General features: G+C 44.9%; 2 protein-coding genes across 3 annotated transcripts in view; both read left to right on the top strand.

The window, feature by feature from the left end:
* The first annotated feature begins 216 nt into the window (after positions 1–216).
* Positions 217–18663, top strand: part of LOC129327777 (zinc finger protein 721-like) — a 32058-nt gene continuing 13611 nt past the window's right edge. Inside the window, exons 1-5 of the mRNA XM_054976532.1 lie at positions 217–1058; positions 2932–3061; positions 6392–6841; positions 8932–9627; positions 14857–15906. Coding sequence (XP_054832507.1) covers positions 273–1058; positions 2932–3061; positions 6392–6841; positions 8932–9627; positions 14857–15906 — 3112 coding nt within the window. The 5' untranslated portion in view covers positions 217–272. The remainder of the gene's footprint in view (positions 1059–2931; positions 3062–6391; positions 6842–8931; positions 9628–14856; positions 15907–18663) is intronic.
* On the top strand, positions 13390–17439 carry LOC129327322 (zinc finger protein 239-like). Of its 2 annotated transcripts, XM_054975866.1 has the most exons (3): positions 13390–13492; positions 14690–14745; positions 14857–17439. In XM_054975866.1, the coding sequence occupies exons 2-3, from the start codon at positions 14712–14714 to the stop codon at positions 15957–15959; spliced, it is 1137 nt and encodes a 378-aa protein (XP_054831841.1). In that variant the 5' UTR covers positions 13390–13492; positions 14690–14711; the 3' UTR covers positions 15960–17439. The 2 variants fall into 2 exon arrangements, 1 of the variants encoding a protein (XP_054831841.1); XR_008596809.1 differs by lacking the exon at positions 13390–13492 and having other exon boundaries at positions 14687–14764; positions 14857–14939.

Below are 18663 nucleotides of genomic sequence, written 5' to 3' on the forward strand. Positions count from 1 at the left end.
GGGAAGGGCATGTGGATGTAAGCCAATACAACTCATTCATTCTCTCTCTCTCTCTCTCTCTCTCTCTCTCTCTCTCTCTCTCTCTCATCCTAGCTCACCTCATAGGGTTTCAAGGCAAGCTCATCCTGCCTTACTGCTTTTCACCCTTCATCTCCCTGCTGTTCCTCAGTGGACGGCCATTTTGCAAGAAATTCCTTGGGGCAATTGTGAGGAGTGACGATTCAAAGCCCATCAGAAGCCGAATGTTCCTCTTTTTGCATTTGAGCTGAGCAATGGAGACCTTGAGTGTGGAGGTGAACATGTCTGTACAGGCAGGGGCAGCAATGGCAGACCTGGAAAAGGAGGCCCAGAACACAACCAGCTTTAAATTATGGGCAGGAGCAAAAGCCCCACAAGTAGTCCACACAGGCAGTACTGGAGAACTACATATGACGGATGCTCCAAAACAGATTAAATGTGAACCAGAAGAGGGGCTGCAACAGCACTGGGAGGCCCAGTGGCAAGAGTTCCTGAGGTCCCTGCAGGCCCCTGACGCAGGATGGGGGAACCCACGGATGACCACTGAATTCACACCATGGGAGGACACCAAAGCTTTCCTGGCCTCCTTCGAGCAAGTTGCTTTGGCCTGCCAATGGCCTCGTGACAAGTGGGTGACCCTCCTCATGCCAGCCCTCAGTGGGGAGGCCAAACAAGCCTTCAGCCGACTTGGTATGCAGGACAGAGAGGATTATGGGAAGGTGAAGGTGGCCATTTTGGAAAGAGAGTCCATCGTGAGGGAGAGGCAGCGTCAGCACTTCAGGCAGTTCTGCTACCAAGAAGTGGAGGGGCCCAGAGCCGTTTATGGCAAACTCCATCAACTTTGCTGTCAGTGGCTAAAAGCAGAAAGGCACACGAAGGAGGAGATCTTGGAGATGCTGGTCCTGGAGCAATTTCTGACCATTCTGCCCCAGGAAATGCAAAGCTGGGTCCGGGAACATGGCCCTGAATCCTGCATGCAAGCAGTGGCCCTGGCAGAGGATTTCCTGTCGAAGCAGAACCCCCAGAAATGGGAAGGTCAGGTACGACATTTCAATGTCAGCCATTCAATGGGCTGCTTGTTTCCTTCTCCAGACAGCTGCTAGTTCTCCAAGTTCTCTAACTTGCAGGAATCCAGGAGGGTTTGGTTGTCTGAATAGACTCTGTGCCAAAAAGGACCGTTTGAAGCTCCATTTTTTTCTCTAGTCACTGTCATTCCTTTCCATCTCACCTCAGAGCGGGACCACAAGTGACGCCTGACACAGGTTGGACACTAGTCAGCTTCCCTCAAGTTTTGATGGGAAATGTAGGCATCCTGGTCTTGCAGTTAGGCTCTCCGACTGCTGTCCAATGGACTTTTCAACTGTCACTTGTCCAACATTCCGCCAAGCTGCCTACATTTCCCATCAAAACTTGAGGGAAGCTGGCAAGTGTCCAACCTGTGTCAGGCATCACTTGTGGTCCCGCTCTCAGTTTCAATTAACTTAAAAATATATCATTCTATTATTTAAATGCTTATTTGAAAACTACCCCTAGAATATTCATTTATATGACAAACCCCCTAAAGATAAAAGATCATCACTAACAAGTTTTTTTTTTCTTTTACACCATTTCCATACCATCAGTGCCAGAGTAATGAAGAAGTTATGTTTATTTTGATGGGGGGGAAATTCAGTGGCAGTCAAGAGGAAATAGCAAGAATGTACGAAGGAGAAATGAAACCAAACCAATGCAATTTGATCTCGTCCCTAACCTTCACATCTAGAAACCAGGCCTGAGCCTGAGGGGTATGGAAAATGGGCATGCTTTATCAGGTGTCGTTAGGGGGCCTAAGTAAGACTTCAAGCCCACTACTATATCATTTTTAAAAATAAGATATTAGAGTTTCTTTCAAAAAGAGTCCAGTAGCACCTTTAAGACTAACCAATTTTATTGTAGCATAAGCTTTCAAGAATCACAATTCTCTTTGTCAGATGCATGGAGGGCAAAAAGAAACTCATCAGATATAGAGGAGGGGAGGGGAGGGCGGAGTAGATGCAAACATCTCCTTCTGATATGGAGATGCAAACAGCTCCTTCTGATATGGAGATCAGTTTGCTTCTGTTGAGGAAATCAGTTACGATGTATTGTCGAAGGCTTTCACGGCCGGAGAACGATGGCTGTTGTGGGTTTTCCGGGCTGTATTGCCGTGGTCTTGGCATTGTAGTTCCTGACCTTAAGAATGAACAGAGCATGGTTTCCAGTTCTGAAAAACACCAGGCTAACTAAACATTCTATCCCCGACAATAGCCCTGCAGAGAAGATTAGCACATCAAGTACCAATCCATATGCAAAAGAACCTCCTCAGGATACAGTGAAGCCTCCCTCCATTAGCATTCCACACCCTGGGAAACTCTTACAGGATGACTAAGCTCAACCCCACCCCTCCTGAGTAGATACAAATGACCTACATCTTTTCCACACTGTGACACTGAGAGATCTCTGTCTTTTGGTGCTACACCTCTGAAGATGCCAGCCACAGCTGCTGGCGAAACATCAGGAACTACAATGCCAAGACCACGGCAATACAGCCCGGAAAACCCACAACAGCCATCGAAATCAGTTACCTGTGATAATGAGATAACCATTCATAGTCCCTATTCAGTCCCAGCTTGACAGAGTCAAATTTACATATGAATTCCAATTCAGCAGCTTCCCGTTGGATTTTGTTTTTGAAAGGTTTCTGTTGAACTACAGCAACCTTTAAGTCTTTGATGGAATGTCCTAGTAGACTGAAGTGTTCTCCCACTGGTTTCATGACTGAAGTGATTCCTTGTATAAGATGCAAGCAAGGTGGGACAGAGGAATTTGTTCCAGGTCCACAGAAAGGATCATTGGGCCTTGCTTACCTGAAAATTTTCCTTTTTGTGGTTTTAGGGTTTGCCGCCTTTGGGGATGGTGGGTGCAGATTCCTCTGAGACAGACCAAGTTCTGTCGTCTGATGCCTGGAAAAGTCAGCTTGGCAAGGTAGCTGAGCAACACAGGAAAGGAGATGGAGACTTGGTTGGTAAGGATTTGCTTCTGCCAAACTGCTAGATGTTAGGATGCTTATTTTTTTTAATATTCAGAATATTTTAAAATTGCAATTTAAAAATGAACAGGGTGTGTATTTTAAAAACTGAAGGTATCATAGGGAAAGCAAATGAGGAAAAGGCTAGAGTAACCCCATCATCTACAGCAAACAATTTTTTAAAGATTCAGAATGTGAGAGTAGAAAAAGACAACACAAGGTTTTTCATCAGGACTTTTGTCATGGAACAAACAATGCAGAGGGTCTTAGTCAGATAAATGCCCCATAATCTCAACTGGTTGTCAGGAAAAAAATCACATTTTTATCTTGCTCATCAACCAAGTAGCTCAGGAGGACAACTTAATTTTAGTCTAGTGGTTAAGAGCATGGGACTCTAATATGGAGAACCGGGTTTGATTCCCCACTCTTCTGCTTGAAGCCAGCTGGGTGACCGTGGGTCAGTCACAGCTCTCTCAGAGCTCTGTCAGCTCCACACACCTCACAGGGTGATTGTTGTGAGGATAATAACATACTTTCTAATCTGCTCTGAGTGGGCATTAAGTTGTCCTGAAGGGTGGTATATAAATCAAATATTATTATTATATATTATTATTTTATTTAAAATATTTGTTAGCCACCTTTCTACTTTACAGTAGTCAAGGTAGCTTACAATGTAAAAACAATAATAAAAATACAAAATAAATACATACATAAAAAACTGCCTCTGTTGGTAGAATGGCAGTTGCTTGGATGGTGGCTCCCTCGTCACTCCTCACAGGGTGAGAAGTCTTCAATATCCTGTAGGCCAAACAGGGAGGAGCCAGATCCTGCTCTATCTCTGATGGTACTTACACAGTCCCTCCTAATTTCATCTTCACAACAATCCTACGAGGTAGGTAAAAGAGAGTGACTAGCCACCTAGCAAGCTTCTTGGCAGAGTGATAATTTTGACCCAGCACCCCCCCCCCATCCTAGTCCAAACCCTCTGACCACTATACATACTGTTTTAATTGTGTCCCCCCCCAATCTTATAACTTCATTTCCTTTGCTGACATATTTTTATGCATTCTTATTTAGCCCTTTTAAAATGCCTTCTACATACCTTTAACTGCCTTCGGTGATTATGCACAAGATGAGAATTTGAAAGGGCACGATCTAGCCCACATTACGTGCTTTTATATCATTTTTCTCCCAGTTGGAAAATTAATCATAATATTCCCTATCCTTAACTGAAGTCAGTGGGAACTAAGAAAGCATTTATTTGGGCTGGAACATAAAGAAAACAGCCACTTTCTTGCCAATTAAACCAAACCTTACGTACTCAGTGTATTCCAAGGAACAAATCATGGAGATCAAATGCTCCTCCATTTTTTTGAATATTGTGTTTTAATATTATTGCATTGTTTGTTGCATGTATCACACCATTCCTTTCTCTTGTGTGGTTTTTCAGTTTTGTAATCTGCCTAACCCTAACCCACCTCGAGTCTCCTTGCACCTCAAAAATTAACACGTTCAAATAGTTCCTTTGAATTATATGTGAGGATAAAAATGGGGGGGGGGGGAGTGTTGAAAGCCACTTTGCATCCCCATTGGGGTAAAAAGTGGGGTATAAATATCTAAATAATACCTTTTCCCCCAGTAAACCTCTGAATAAATTGTGTATGGCCAAAGGCCTCAATGCAAATAGACTATGGGGGAAAGAGCTTCATTTTGCTTGCTAATAACCTGCACGAGTTCTGGGCCTACACAAACTGTCAAAGTGTTTAAAACCAGACTAGGACAATCCTGGGTTTAGATTAGAGTTTCTAGGCCTGCACTAGCAACCACAGGAAGACATGAGGTGGAATTACATCAAATAGTATCACACTGATGCTGCAACATCACCTTTAACGTGAATCTGGAAGTGATGTCACAGTGATGTCACTTCCAGGTTCATGCTGGAAGTGCCATTGCAGCAGCACAATGTCACCTGACAACCCCCCCCCCCAATTTGGAAGCAGGGGTGGGAGGTCTCCCACCTAAGAGGGAAACCTGATAAGCCTAGCCTAGATAGACAAGAAACAAGAAAGCTTTTAGTTAACTTTATTTTTATCGCCTGCCGTTCTCACTGAGACTCAAAGCAGATTACACAGTATAAACCGATGCAATCAGTAGGATGAGACATCTAATAAGCAATGTAGTAGGATTAGGATTACAGAAACCTGAAACATAGGACAGAGTATTAGATACCACAATGCAGAAAATGGTATTAGATCGATAGAAAACAATACAGTGAGAGCAAGATAATGCATATAGCAAACCAATAATACATAACTAGACTATAATACATACTATACTATACACAAGTATGTAATCCACAGTCTTATTCTCTTTATTAAAAACATTTTGTTAGAATATAGCTCTATTTCTTTATTAGTATTAGTAATAATATATATTTATTGTTTTTTACTATTATATTTCTTTTCTGAACCAAATTGTTGCACCTAAGTGGTTGATGGCAAAATTAAGCTATCAAGTTAAGGAAGGTGGGTGTTTATTGTTACTCCCTATGCAAGATTAATTATTAGGGATCTAGTAGTAGGAGAATACTCTTACCTCTGTGCTCTGATCTAGCAGGGTTCTTCTTATGTTCTTTGATAGGATCAGATACATTTATGCTGTGCTATATCAGCAGCTGCGTCAGCAACAGAGAAACCAAACAAGTCCATCTCCCAATGACAAACATCATTGACATATCAAGGTCTACAATCCACCATGGGTATACACTTGCTGAAAGGTCTGGTGGAAGACTGGTAAGGGGTGGGCCTTACCCTGACAGTGTCCTGCAATGTCATTACTAGCTGTGTAACCAGAACGGACATCTCTAGGTCACAGGACACACTAGGGCCATTTCCAGATTGCTTACCTGCCTCCGGAACGTTGTGCCATCTTGCGGGGAAAACGCGAAATATCGCATTTTCTCGTGCGAGTTTTGCGCGATGTCGTGCGACGTCGCGCAAAACTCATGCGAGAAAACGTGATATTTCGCGTTTTCCCCACAAGATGGCGCAACGTTCCGGAGGCAGGTAAGCCATCTGGAAATGGCCTAGGATTCACTGAACCTTTATGGTAAAAACAATAGATTTTGGGATGAATCCTAGAGTGCCCCATGACATAGTGACGTCACTTCCAGTTACACAGCCAGAAGTAATATTGTGAGAAGCTGTTTCACACACATACCATTTCCCCTCGCTGTCTCACTGAGTGGGGGCAGGTGATGCCAGAGCATCAGGCAAATGGCAACTCTACTTATCAATGCAGTTTTTGTGCCTGTGTTTACTTCTGAAGGTGACAAGCAAGGATGTGAGAATGTGATGGAGGATCATCATCAGGGAAGTTCTGTGCTGGTGGTGCCAAAAGAGGAATCGCCAAAAAGAGGCCACACCTTCCAGTATTATGAGGAGGCCACAAGGGTGCGGATTCAGCAAGGATCTGAGAAGGAAGAGGGACAGGATCCAGAGGAGAGAGTGGCTGAAGCCATTTCCTATTGGGAACGTGATTCTTGCAGGAAAGTAAGCGAGGCTCGGCAAAATATCATGTGCAACAACGGAGAATCGACATTTGAAAAAATCTGCTCTGTTGAAAATGTTCCGTACCAAGGGGCAGCCCCCAGCCCAAGCCCAGCCCTTGTGGCCAATGAGATGACCCATCTGGGAGAGAAGCTGCATAAATGTTCCTATTGTGGGAGGCGCTTCTGTCATAGCTCAAGCCTCGCCGCTCATGAGAAGATCCACACAGGTGAGGAAACAGTGTCAATTCCGCGGGATCAGGCTTCTTTGGTATTCTAGGCTTAAAGGGGGAATGAGAGAATCCACACAGGGGAGAGAGACCATTTATGCCCCTTGCTAGAATGAAAAAAATGCAGTCATGCACCTCTGGCTCATCAGATAGCTTTGAAAGAGGATTAGACAAATTCAAGACAAGAAGTCCATCAGTGGTTAGTGGCTGAATGGCGCCTCCATGTTCAAAGGCAGCGTATCATTGAATTCCATTAGCTGCTGCCTGTTGGCATTTAGGGAAAATGTGCTATAGGAGTAGCTTCAATTTTGTTCCAATCCGTCAGGGCTCCCCCAATGTTCTTAGCATTCAGACTGCCTGTGAGGGAGAAAAAACCTTTAAACGCTGTGGGTGCAGCAAAGACTCTGGTAGGTAATTATACTTCATTACACAGGAGAGAATCCAGACCGGTGAGGACATGGAAATATTCAGCGGAAAAAAGGTTCAGTTTGAACACAAGACTTATGTTCTTGTGGAGAGGGGTAGGAATACAGTGGGTTATTGATCAGAACTGGTCTGTCAGAAAAGAATCCAAAGGAAACAATAGAACAACATTTATGCAGATGTTTATACCCCACTTTTCTCTCCAGTGGGTGGTCCTAAGTTTACAACTCTGTGTTGGTAAGGTTGAGAGAGAGACAGAGAGAGAGTCAGAGACAGAGAGTGTGACCAGCTCAAGTTCTGAACTCCTAACTTCACTTTCTGATGAGTCAAGCCTGCCACAAAGAACCACCATTGCTGTTTCAAATAGCTACTGCTGTCGTGATCTTGCAAACAGAGCCAACTGCAATTTTACAGGGTGATTTGAGAAAGTAAGAACAGCACATGGGGAGGAAGGCTGAAGTTGATTCTACCTCACATACCATGGTCATGAAGAGAAAAAGGCACACACAAATCTGGAGAAGTACAACACTCCAACTGAATATCTGATACAGACAGGGCTTTTTTTCAGCTGGAACGCGGTGGAACGGAGTTCTGGAACCTCTTGAAAATGGTCACATGGCTGGTGGCCCCGCCCTCTGATCTCCAGACAGAGGGGAGTTTAGATTGCCTGCGGAGGGCAATCTAAACTCCCCTCTGTCTGGAGATCAGGGGGCAGGGCCACCAGCCATGTGACTATTTTCTCCGAGGGCAACCCACTGAGTTCCACCACCTCTTTTCCCAGAAAAAAGCTCTAGATACAGAGTTGTTATGCTGCCCACTAGCAAGCACAAGGACTGTGCAAAATGTGAAGTGGCCCTTGGGTTCAGATTCCCGTGAAGCTTACAGGGTGATCTTGGATGGTCTCAATCTACCTTAGCCTACTGCAAGACTTCATGGAGGGGTCCTAACCTAATAAAATTGGCTGAAAGGGGGTAGTGGGAGGAATAGGTCTTGCTTTTTCTGGCAAGTGGCTCAAAAGTGGAGGGATCTTCCCTCCAGCCTCCAAGAGGGGAAATCTAGGACTGGGTAAGAATGGTAAAAACTAGCCCTGCAGGAGGAAGGCTGGTCTTTGACCCTCAAGGAATCTTTCTACCTGGGGAACATTCAGAAAAAAACATGGGGAGTAGGCTTATGTGATTTCCCGATTACTGCTCCTGTATGCCAATATAGCATAGTGACAATGGGGCAGATTTCTTCTCATTTTCTCTGCTCCAGTCTCCTGTGGCAGCCATTCCACACATGTTACTGTGTGTGTGTTGTTTTTTAATTGACAATTGACATACAGTAACACTGTAATAATCAGTCTAACAGAGAAAATGATATCCATATGGGCAGAACAGGGAAGATCCAAACTTTCCTGCCCACATGAGTGCCAGCCTGGCTTTGCTATGATGTTTCTCAAAACACTGCAGCAAAGGAGGTTTGGAAAAGATCTCAAGGAAGATGGGGAAACCCTGGGAAGCACATGGAAGCATCATAATGTTGAGGGGAAGTGAGGGGGAAATAACCCTACTTCCCAATAACATTGAACCCAGGACAAACAATCCACATGAAAGGGACCAAAATGTCCTATCTGAAGTGGTATAGTGCAGTCTACCTCCACAAAAACCTATCATTTCCTTCTGCAGTGTTTGTAGACTGGACCTTTGCCAGAGTGGTGAATTTTTCTCAAGAGCCTCTGTCTGTTTGCACAGGAGAGCTTGAGGGACATCATCTTCAGTCACTGGAGATTCAAGATCCATCACTGAAAAGAGGCAAGACTTCCCAATGCAATGAAAAGGGAACACGACTTGAAGGTCAGCAGGGGCCCAGGCCAGAGAAGAACCTGGAGGGAGATATTCCCAGCAGAGGAGGGAACTTCAGGTGTGAAGATGTTAAAGGCCTCCCCAGACTTCACCACTGTCACTGTGGGAGGAGCTTCAAGCACCGCTGTAATCTCAAGGCACACGAGAGGACACACACTGGTGAGAAACCACACAAGTGTTCTGACTGTGGGAGAAGTTTCGGCAAGGGTTCAACTCTCCGGGCACATGTGCGGACCCATACAGGAGAGAAACCGTACATGTGCTCAACATGTGGGAAGAGGTTTACAACACGATCGGGTCTCCTGACTCATGAGAGGATTCACACAGGAGAGAAACCCTACAAGTGCTCGGACTGTGGTCGAAGCTTCATTCAGAAGTCGTGCTTGCTGGCCCATGAGATAAGCCACAAAGGAGAAAAGTCGTATACGTGCTCTGACTGTGGGAAGAACTTTGGGCATAGCTCAGGGCTTCGTGTGCATAGGAGAATCCATTCTGGGGGGAAAGCCATAGAAAAACTCTAACTGCAGGGAAATCTACTTCAGTCGGATATTTACCTCAGATGAATTAATATAGACGGAGAACCTCCTAAAACCTTGGAATGTAACACTCCTTAGCTGTAAGATACATGAGTGGCAGAAAGGCTGTACCATGTCAGAGTATCACTCGAGCTGAATGAGCTGAAAAAGATCTTTCCGTCTAGTAAACTAGCATGTCTGTGACAAATGTTCTAGTATTTTCCCTGATATGCTAGTTTTCTATGATTGGGGATTTTTTTTAAAGTATAGAAACTATACACAAGAATAAGTTTTTTCAGCTTTGGATATAGTGATAGAAACGGTATTAGCCTTATTTATATAATGTCACATAAGAAATTCGATGGGGCTTTAAAAAAACCTTTTAGCTTACTAATTATGTGTTTTTGCCTCTTATTTATTATTGCAAAATTGTCTCCTTGTTGTTTTTGAAAAGTTTATGCCTCCAGAACACTGGATTAAAAAATACCATTATTTATCAGTTCTATAAACTGTTGTGCAATTCCATTGCAAAGAAACTGCAGCATTTAGATAGGGTAAGGAGAATGGGCAGTTTTCTGTATGCAGTTATAAAGACTTTGTATTTTGTACGCAGTTATAAAGACTTCATCTTTTAAAAAGCATCTTAGATTGGAAATATATCTTGGGGGAGGAAGGACGGGTGCCATGTAATTCCATGAAAAATATGAAGCTTGTCTGTGTGTAATTATTTTGGGGGTGTATTCATTCATTCATTCATTCATTCATTCATTCATTCATTCAGAGGACTAATAACCCCTCTTTTTCCATTATAAAAACTAGCAACAAAGCCCATTGTGGGGAAAAATACAACGAGCTCTAGAAAGGGGAGGGCAGGTCGACGGGCATTCCCTCTTCCTCTGTCACTTATCCTGGCTGGATGAAGGCGGGGGGAGGGGCATTGCCACCTCCTCTGCTTCTGATCCCGGCTGGGTGAATGGGGGGAAGGCATTTCCTCCTGCTCCACAGCTGATCCAAGCTGGGTGAAGAGCGGTTGGGGATTTCCAACTACTCTGCACCTGATCCCAGCTAGGTAAAGGGTGGGCAGGCATTGTCACCTGCTCTGTGCCTGATCCCAGCTGGGTGAGGGCAGTGGGTGGGCATTGCCACCTGTTTTGCTCCTAATCCCAGCTGGGTGAAGGGGGCTGGGCATTTCCACTTCCTCCACTCCTGATCCCAGCTGGGTGAAGGTGGGGATGGGCATTGCCACCTGCTCCCCTTCTGACCCCAGCTGGGTGAAGGGCAAGTGGTCATTGCCACCTGCTCCACTCTTGATCCCAGTTGGGTGAAGGTGGGGGACGGGCATTGCCGCCTGCTTTGTTCCTGATCCCCACTGGGTGAAGGCGGGGGTGGGCATTGCCACCTGCTCTGCTCCTGATCCCAGCTGGGTGAAGGTGGGGGGCAGGCATTGCCACCTGCTCCGCTCCTGATCCTGGCCTGTGTTCCCACCACGGCATGCTCTCTGGAGGTCTGACTGCCTCATCTGGGCTTCCCTCCACAGCATCGCCTTCTGGTGGCACACCAGGGTAGGAAGTGAGTTGTCTTGAATACGCTTAGCCTTTTATATAATAGGATACTATAAGGCAGCTTACATTGCTAAAAAAATAGCAGTAAATAATTACTACTAAAAATCTTAAAACATACATAAAACAACAGTCTAAAAGAGTAGCTAGAAGCAAAACTCCACTGCTGCATAAGCAGTGATAAAAATTCAAGGTGAAGAAAAACACCTCAGAGCTAAAAATAATACCAATCAATTATTTGGAAGGCAATGAAGGTTGCTGATCTTCCCAGCTTTCCCTTTGCCCCAGAAATCTTTTTGACTCAGGGAAGTTTATTCCCAGAGTCCTCGGGCCTGCATGGACTAAAAGCCACATGGGGCAAGAGGCTGCAGTGGGGTAAAGGGGCAAAATCACTCTCTTCTCTGTCAGCTGACCTTCACTGATGGAAGAAAAGGAGGATGGCCATGTGGACCCCGTGAACCCCAAAACAGACTTTCCTGGGGTCAGAGAGAACTGCTAGGGGGAAGGGGAGCACAGGAGAGATCAACTATTCTTGCATCCAAATTGATAATTTCCTGCAGAGTCTGGGGTGGAGCCTGGAGAGAGCAGGGGTTGGGGAGGGACCTCAGCTGGGTAGAATGACATAGGGTCCACCCCCCAAAGCCGCCATTTTCTCTAGGGGAACGGATCTCTGTGACCTGGAGATCTGTTGTAATTCTGGGAGATCTCCAGCCACAACCTGGAGATTGGCATGCCTAGTCCCTGGATTGCAGGCTCCAGTCTGATAATAAAAGCTCAATGATGAAGGTAAACAAAACTAAAACTGTGCATTAAAACTCAAATCATGTCAAGGGTAAGAAAGGAATATATATAAAACGTACAGTCATCGTGACAGATGTCAGGAAGATCAGAATTGGCAGAGCTTGATAGAACTCATGGGGGAGGATGTTCCACAGGCTGTGAAGAATCATGACTGAAAAGGCCCTTTCCTTCCCATCCACCAGAGAAGCAGAATAGGGAACTAGAAGCTGTTCTCAGAACACGGGTAGCCCCATGTCCTCTCATACAACCTCATTATAGTCAATGATATTTGCAGGGGCCAACTTACTTGGTAGCCGTAATGTAACCTTTTCCCTTTCTCCAGACTTCTTTCTAGGGGACACGATACTTGCTTTGGGTGTAGGAAGGCTTGGTTCAAACCCTGGACTAGTCTGTGTTTGTGACTGGGGGTGGGAGGGGGAAAGAGAAATAGGGTCTGTAGCATACACAGAAATCTTGCCACCTCTCACAGTCAGACTGGCCAGCGTGCTGTCAAGGTCTAGCCAGGAAAAGAACCCTGTTCTGGATAACTGCCCTCCTCCCAACCATAGCTGTGGTAAATGGTTTTTAAGGTGGTTTGGTCTTCCTGGCCTTCTCCAAATAGCAACTGGCACAGTGGCAATTTTTCTTTTCAGGACTGGGTCGGTGTTATCAGGTAGCTGCAACTGCTTCAGTAGATCCTGCTGCTGTGAGCCACATCCATCCATCCCCTAGCCAGAGAGCTGCATGAGCAACTCACAGTATAAAAATAAAACAATAGAATTGTTTTTGAAAAACACCATAAAGACCATCTATAAATTCTAAATACAAAAAGGAACCTTGTGGCTTCTTAAAGACTGAGTCATTTATTGAAACGTAATTTTTCGTAGCCTAGAGCCCACTTAGTAGACACATGGTAATTTATAAGGTAAAAGATAAAAATGCTCATGTCATCAGATTAACCCCACCGGATGTCCAGTTTGTGTCTATTTATTCATTCCTTCACATGGAGACAAACCTGTGATGCTGTCAGTTTTTAAAGGTACCCCTCCCCACAAGACTCTTCGGAGGGGAGGATCTGCAGCAGACTTGCTAATCGGCTATTCCCTGCCCGCCCCCGCCCCCCCCCCACACCATCTCTAGATTTTAAAAAAATGGAATGGTGGCTGCATTCATCGCCTGAGATGAGGTCGCAAAAGAAATGTCAAGATGCATCCAAAACGGGGAGAAGAGAGTCCATCTCCCTCAGAGAGAACCCTAAAAGACTAGGACATAAGATCCAGGCATAACAGACTTCTCCCAGACCTCCCAAGCCAGAAAAAAGCCGCCGAGAGATTCCCTAAAAGGTTAAATCCACTGAGTTCGGCTCCACTTCCTAGAAAGGTCTGAGATAGGAAAAACAATGTCATAAGGGAGAAGAACAGACCAGCCCCTCGTTATCCATTCCCCTCTTCAGCCCTAATGGGACCCTGACTTTTGAATTTTTCTTGAAAAGAAATGGGAGTTGCATTTATTATGCCTCCCCCCAAACAGGTGAGTGAACGGGGTGTTTACAAGCCATTCCAGAGAATGCACAGCTGTAACAGGCATGGTCCCCTGTTTGCAAAACTGTGACCTAGGATAGCCTGGTTCCTGGAGCATGGATGGCTAGGAACTTTGTGGAAGGAGATTCTGGAGGAGGGGTGCACCGGCTGGTTTAAAAATAGACTCTGGATATTCTAGGAAAACAGCGAGATTTTGAAAGCCTCTGGAAGGCGTGGCAAAGGTGGTCAGCTACAGAAGGGGAATGGATTGGTTGCTGGCAATGCAGCAGTTGATGAAACAAAATGAGGAGGGCATGACTCTCTATCAAGGCTACTGTCACTCAGTTCAATCAAATCTCACAGTGCATTGCAGGTCCCTTAAATCACAGGTCATCAATTAGATTTGCCTATAAGCGAAAAATCCTATCTGAAACAGTTTTGTGAAAATCATTTTTAGATGGTACTTAAGTATACTGTAGCAGAAAGGCATGTTCAGTTCATGCATTGCAAGGTTGTTTCTAATTTGGCATGCCAGAATCTCTTCAGTTTTCTCCCTCTCTGCTTCCTTTAATTGGAATAGTTTGCCTCTGTGTATGCTTTAAACAAGAAATTCAGGGAGGGATAAATTTACTCTGTTTTAACCCAGGTTCAAATCCCTGCTCTGCCATGGAAGCTCATTGAGTGACCTTGGGCCAATCATACTCTCTCTGCCTAACCTACCTCACAAGGTTGTTGTAAGGATAAACTTGGAGGATGGGAGAATGATGTAAGCTGCTTTGGGCCCCTATAGGGGATTAAAAATGGGGACTGACTGACGGAATATTCTGATCATGAAATGGCAAAACTGGGCCACAGGGGCTTTTACACAGTTGAGGGACTACCCAGTTATATATGATTTTCCCACTTCACCGCCAAAATGGAAGAGGGGAAATGCCCCAAAACGACCACAACGAGGGCCGTGCATGAGTGCTGTTGTCACATGTGCTTGGATTCCTGGGAGAACAAGAGCTGAGAGTCCTGACCAATAGCTTCCCATCAGCCTAATACATCCTAAACTACTTCACATGGTTGTTGTGAGAAAAATGGAGGAGAGCAGATGATGTAAGCCATTTGGTGGGGTGGACAGGCAGGATATAAATGAATAAAATAAAATAAATCAATAATGTGAGCATCGCTGACTTTTCAATTTTTTTCTTTCTTCTGCCAGCTGCCGGAACGCCATCAGGCACATGGCAACGCTATCTATATATGGCCTTAAGAGAGGTAGATCTCTTCTGAACTTGTACGTTAATTCTTAATTTTACTGCTTTATCCATCAGAGCTTTGATCTAGAGCTGGGGGTTTGTTTCTCATGATTCTCTCCTTGTCTTGCAGGTGTTGGGCAGAAACACAAGAATTTGGGAAGTAATCTTCAAGAGGAAGGTACTGAGCCAGTGGGACCAAGTGATACATCAGTGGAGAGGGGCAACCTTCTCTGGTACTACAAGGATGCAACAAGGTTAGGGAGTCAGCAAGCCCCAGATAGTGAGAGGGGACATGATCCAATGGAGGGTGTAGATGAAGCAGATCTCTGTGGGGAAGATCAGTTAGATAAGGAACAATCCCAAGACCATGATTGTGAGGGACAGGAAACATGTGCAGATGAAAAAGGAAACTTTGGGCAGAAATCGGGCCTTCCGAGATGTCAAATAACACACACAGGAGCAAAACCATATAAGTGCTCAGAGTGTGGCAAGAGCTTCAGCCGAAGCACCAACCTTCTAGTACATGAAAGGACCCACACAGGAGAGAAACCGTATGAGTGCTCTGACTGTGGGAGAAGCTTCACCCACAGCTCCAATCTTCGGGCGCATGAGAAAATCCACACAGGAGACAAACCGTATGTGTGTGCAGACTGCGGGCAGACCTTTTACCACAGTTCAAGCCTTACGGCGCATGAGAGAATCCACACCGGAGAGAATGTGCACAGATGCCCACACTGTGAGAAAGTCTTCACCCGTAGCTCTGTCTTTCGGAAGCATGTCAGAATTCACACGGGCGAGAAACCTTTCAAATGTTCCAAGTGTGGGAAAAGCTTCTCACAGAGGTGCAATCTTATTATACATGAGAAGACCCACACAGGAGAGAAACCTTTTAAGTGTTCTGACTGTGGAAGAAGCTTCAGTCGAAAATGTGACCTCCTGGCTCATGAAAGAATCCACACAGAGAAAGACCCATATAAATGTCTGCACTGTGGGAAGAGTTTCTCTCAAAAGTCCAACCTTGTGATACATGAGAGAATCCACACAGATGAGAATCCATATCCATGCTCACATTGTGGGAAACGCTTCCGTCAGAAAGGAAACCTCATGATCCATGTGCGAATCCACACGGGAGAGAAGCCGTACCAGTGTACAGACTGTGGGAAGAGGTTCAGTCAGAAGGGTAGCCTCACATCACATGAGAGAACTCACTCCAGGGAGAAAAGGACCATCTAACAGTTCGTCCAAGGGATGGGAGAGCTTTGTGGTTTTCTGATTTGCTTTCACTTGAACAGAGTTTTCATTATTTTAAAATACTTTTTTCATCTTAGAAAAGTGTAGCACACAACACACAAAACTCATCTAAATAATTCATAAATCCCATTTGTTACTGCAAATGTCAGTTGTAGGCATGACCCACTGAAGTATTTTATATTTAACCAACTGGGAGAGGGGAGGCATGAGGAATCCTCCAACTCAAGTTTCCCTTTCCAAGATACTATAAACTCTTGGAGGCATGAGGAGGCCAATTTCTCCCCTCCTCTTTTCCCTCACTCCCAACGTTCTGAGGGCAATGAGCATGCTCACTTCTCATCCTAACATAAGAAGAGCCCTGCTGGATCACACCAGTGGTCCAGCATCCTGCCTCACATAGCCGCTAACCAGTTACTCTGGAGGGCCAACAACAGGGCATAGAGGCCTTCCCCTGATGCTGCCTCTGAGCACTGAAATCCAGAGGTTCACTGGCACTGCATATGGAGATTCTCTTAACTTGCCCTGGCTAGAAGCCATTAATGGGCCTAACCTCCATGAATCAGGAGGACTTATCCTTTTCGATATTTGCAAATTAGTATTTTTCTGCACAGGGAATTCTCTGGACATGGAGAAACCCTGACTTTGTCTGGGTTTAGACTCCTACACAATAGGTACTTGCATTTGAAATTTGCTATTAATTGTGGCTTGGCAAGGAATCACTGAGGTGGGGAATAAAGAAAAGTGGAAATCTCACATCCGCACACACCAAATTCTCCCCCTTTTGATTCTGTAAGCTGTCAGGGAGTTCAGCAGCCAGTTCCCCCGTTTCTCCCTCTACCCCTGACAATGGACTCTCAACTGCTGTCAGTGTTCCATGCCTTCTGGAGCAAGCTCATTCCTTAGCAGGCACTTTAGGGGTATTTTTTAGTTACTCTACAAAATCAATTTTCCTTACATATTTGGGGAGGGGGGCACTAACTCTGCAGAGACCCCTGCCTTGCGGCTTTCATGATTAACACCAGCCACCCAGTTTATATTAGACATAGCAATAATGATTATTGATTGTCAAGTTCAGGTTAGCTTGCAAGATCTTCTGAATCATTTCCTAGCTGATCCCTTTTTTCCAACGGCTGTTCCAAAAATGTCTACCAAGTCTAGCAGCAACTAAGAACTATAAACTTGAATATTGAATTCTTCAAGTGTTGCACACTCCATGTCATTTAAAAGAAATATGATTGACTCCAGAGGTGAACAGGCATGCAAGAATGCAAGCCCTGGGTTCCTCAGGACCCGGTTACATGCCGTTTCTGTGTCCTGTCAAACCAGGCATGTGTTGGGACGGCCTTGCTGAGATAATTCTCAGGTATATGGAGACCGAACATAGGAAACATTAACACTGTAATCCTGAACAGATTTCAATGGGCTTAGATTGGAATAACTCTTTTTAGGATTGCACTGTAAGTCTCCCCACATAAATTATTTCCCCAGCCTGTAACATCTCTCTGGAGCTATTTATTGAAGAAATTTACATGTTGTGATGGGCTGCACATAAGTTTCCCCAGTGCAGTACCCTGGGACTATTTCAGGTTAAGAAAATTATGGGAGGGAGGGCTTAAAACCCCTCAGTATGTCATTTCCCCTTTTTTCTTTCCTTTTTCCTGTTCTGCCATTTTTCCTACCTTCCTTTCTCCTTTGTTCCTTCCTCCCATTTCCGTAGAAGGAAAAAAAATTGCGGAAACTGAAACAAGGATCTGACAGAGAGATGGAAATATCTTATTTGTGGGTGTAAATTGTTTTATATACCACCTTATACCAAAAAAAAGCTCTCAAAGCAGTTTGCATAAAAGAAGATAAAATTACATAAATTTACAATGACCTCAATGAAACAGCAGCCATAAAGCACAGCCCCATAATTCCTAGCAACAATAAAAGGGAACCCATAAAATGCAGCCGTAAACCATCCAGCCGGCAATAAAAGGGCTACATTAAAAAGAAAGCAATAAAAGGCAGACATAAACCACCCAGCAGCAATAAAAACAGGCCTGAAAGCCAAAAGATCTCTTCGCTGAACAAGGATGGTGGAAAGCGCCCTCTAACAGTTCCAGATGGGGCTTAAATTGCTTCCATCTCGACGGTGAAGTGATCGTGGGATATCTGATGCTCCGAGATAGGAGCTTGCTGCAGGGTACCTCTTTGTTTTGATGTTCTATCTTAATTTTAGGGGTGTCGTTTTAAAAATGTAGTGTTCGTTTTGAATATAGCCCTATCTTTCTGCTAGGAGAGTCATCCGACTGCTGCTTTCTCTGCTCCTGAAATGAGAAATTATTGGCAAGCCTCAGGCAGATATAGCACAGAGAGAGACCCACTTTCTGTCGACCTGAAAGAGTTAGAAGGACGGCATCCCCCTCTCCACAACAGCATAAGTGCACAGTGGTGCCTTCCTTCCTGCTTGAGGAGATGGGGAAAGAGTGTTTGAGAGTCCCTGCCTGGCTTGAGATACAAAAGGGGCAGTGCTCAGATCCCCTGGAGAAAATCACAGCTTTGGAAGGTAAACTATAAGGAATCACATTCCAGCTGAGCTTCCTCCCGTCCCCAAAATCCACCCTCATCAGGCTCTGTCCCCAAATTTCCAGGAATTTCCCAACCCAAAGTTGGCAATACTAGGACTCAAGGTTGTGCCAAAGTC

This window comes from Eublepharis macularius, chromosome 4 (assembly GCF_028583425.1).
Source record: "Eublepharis macularius isolate TG4126 chromosome 4, MPM_Emac_v1.0, whole genome shotgun sequence".
Classification (NCBI taxonomy): Eukaryota; Metazoa; Chordata; class Lepidosauria; order Squamata; family Eublepharidae; genus Eublepharis; species Eublepharis macularius.

Bases quoted from the DNA above. Each gene is read 5' to 3' on its own strand.
- LOC129327322 (XM_054975866.1), top strand. From the start codon at position 14,712: ATGGCAACGCTATCTATATATGGCCTTAAGAGAG. The intron at 14,746-14,856 runs GTAGATCTCTTC...CTTGTCTTGCAG, and splicing joins TATATATGGCCTTAAGAGAG to GTGTTGGGCAGAAACACAAG.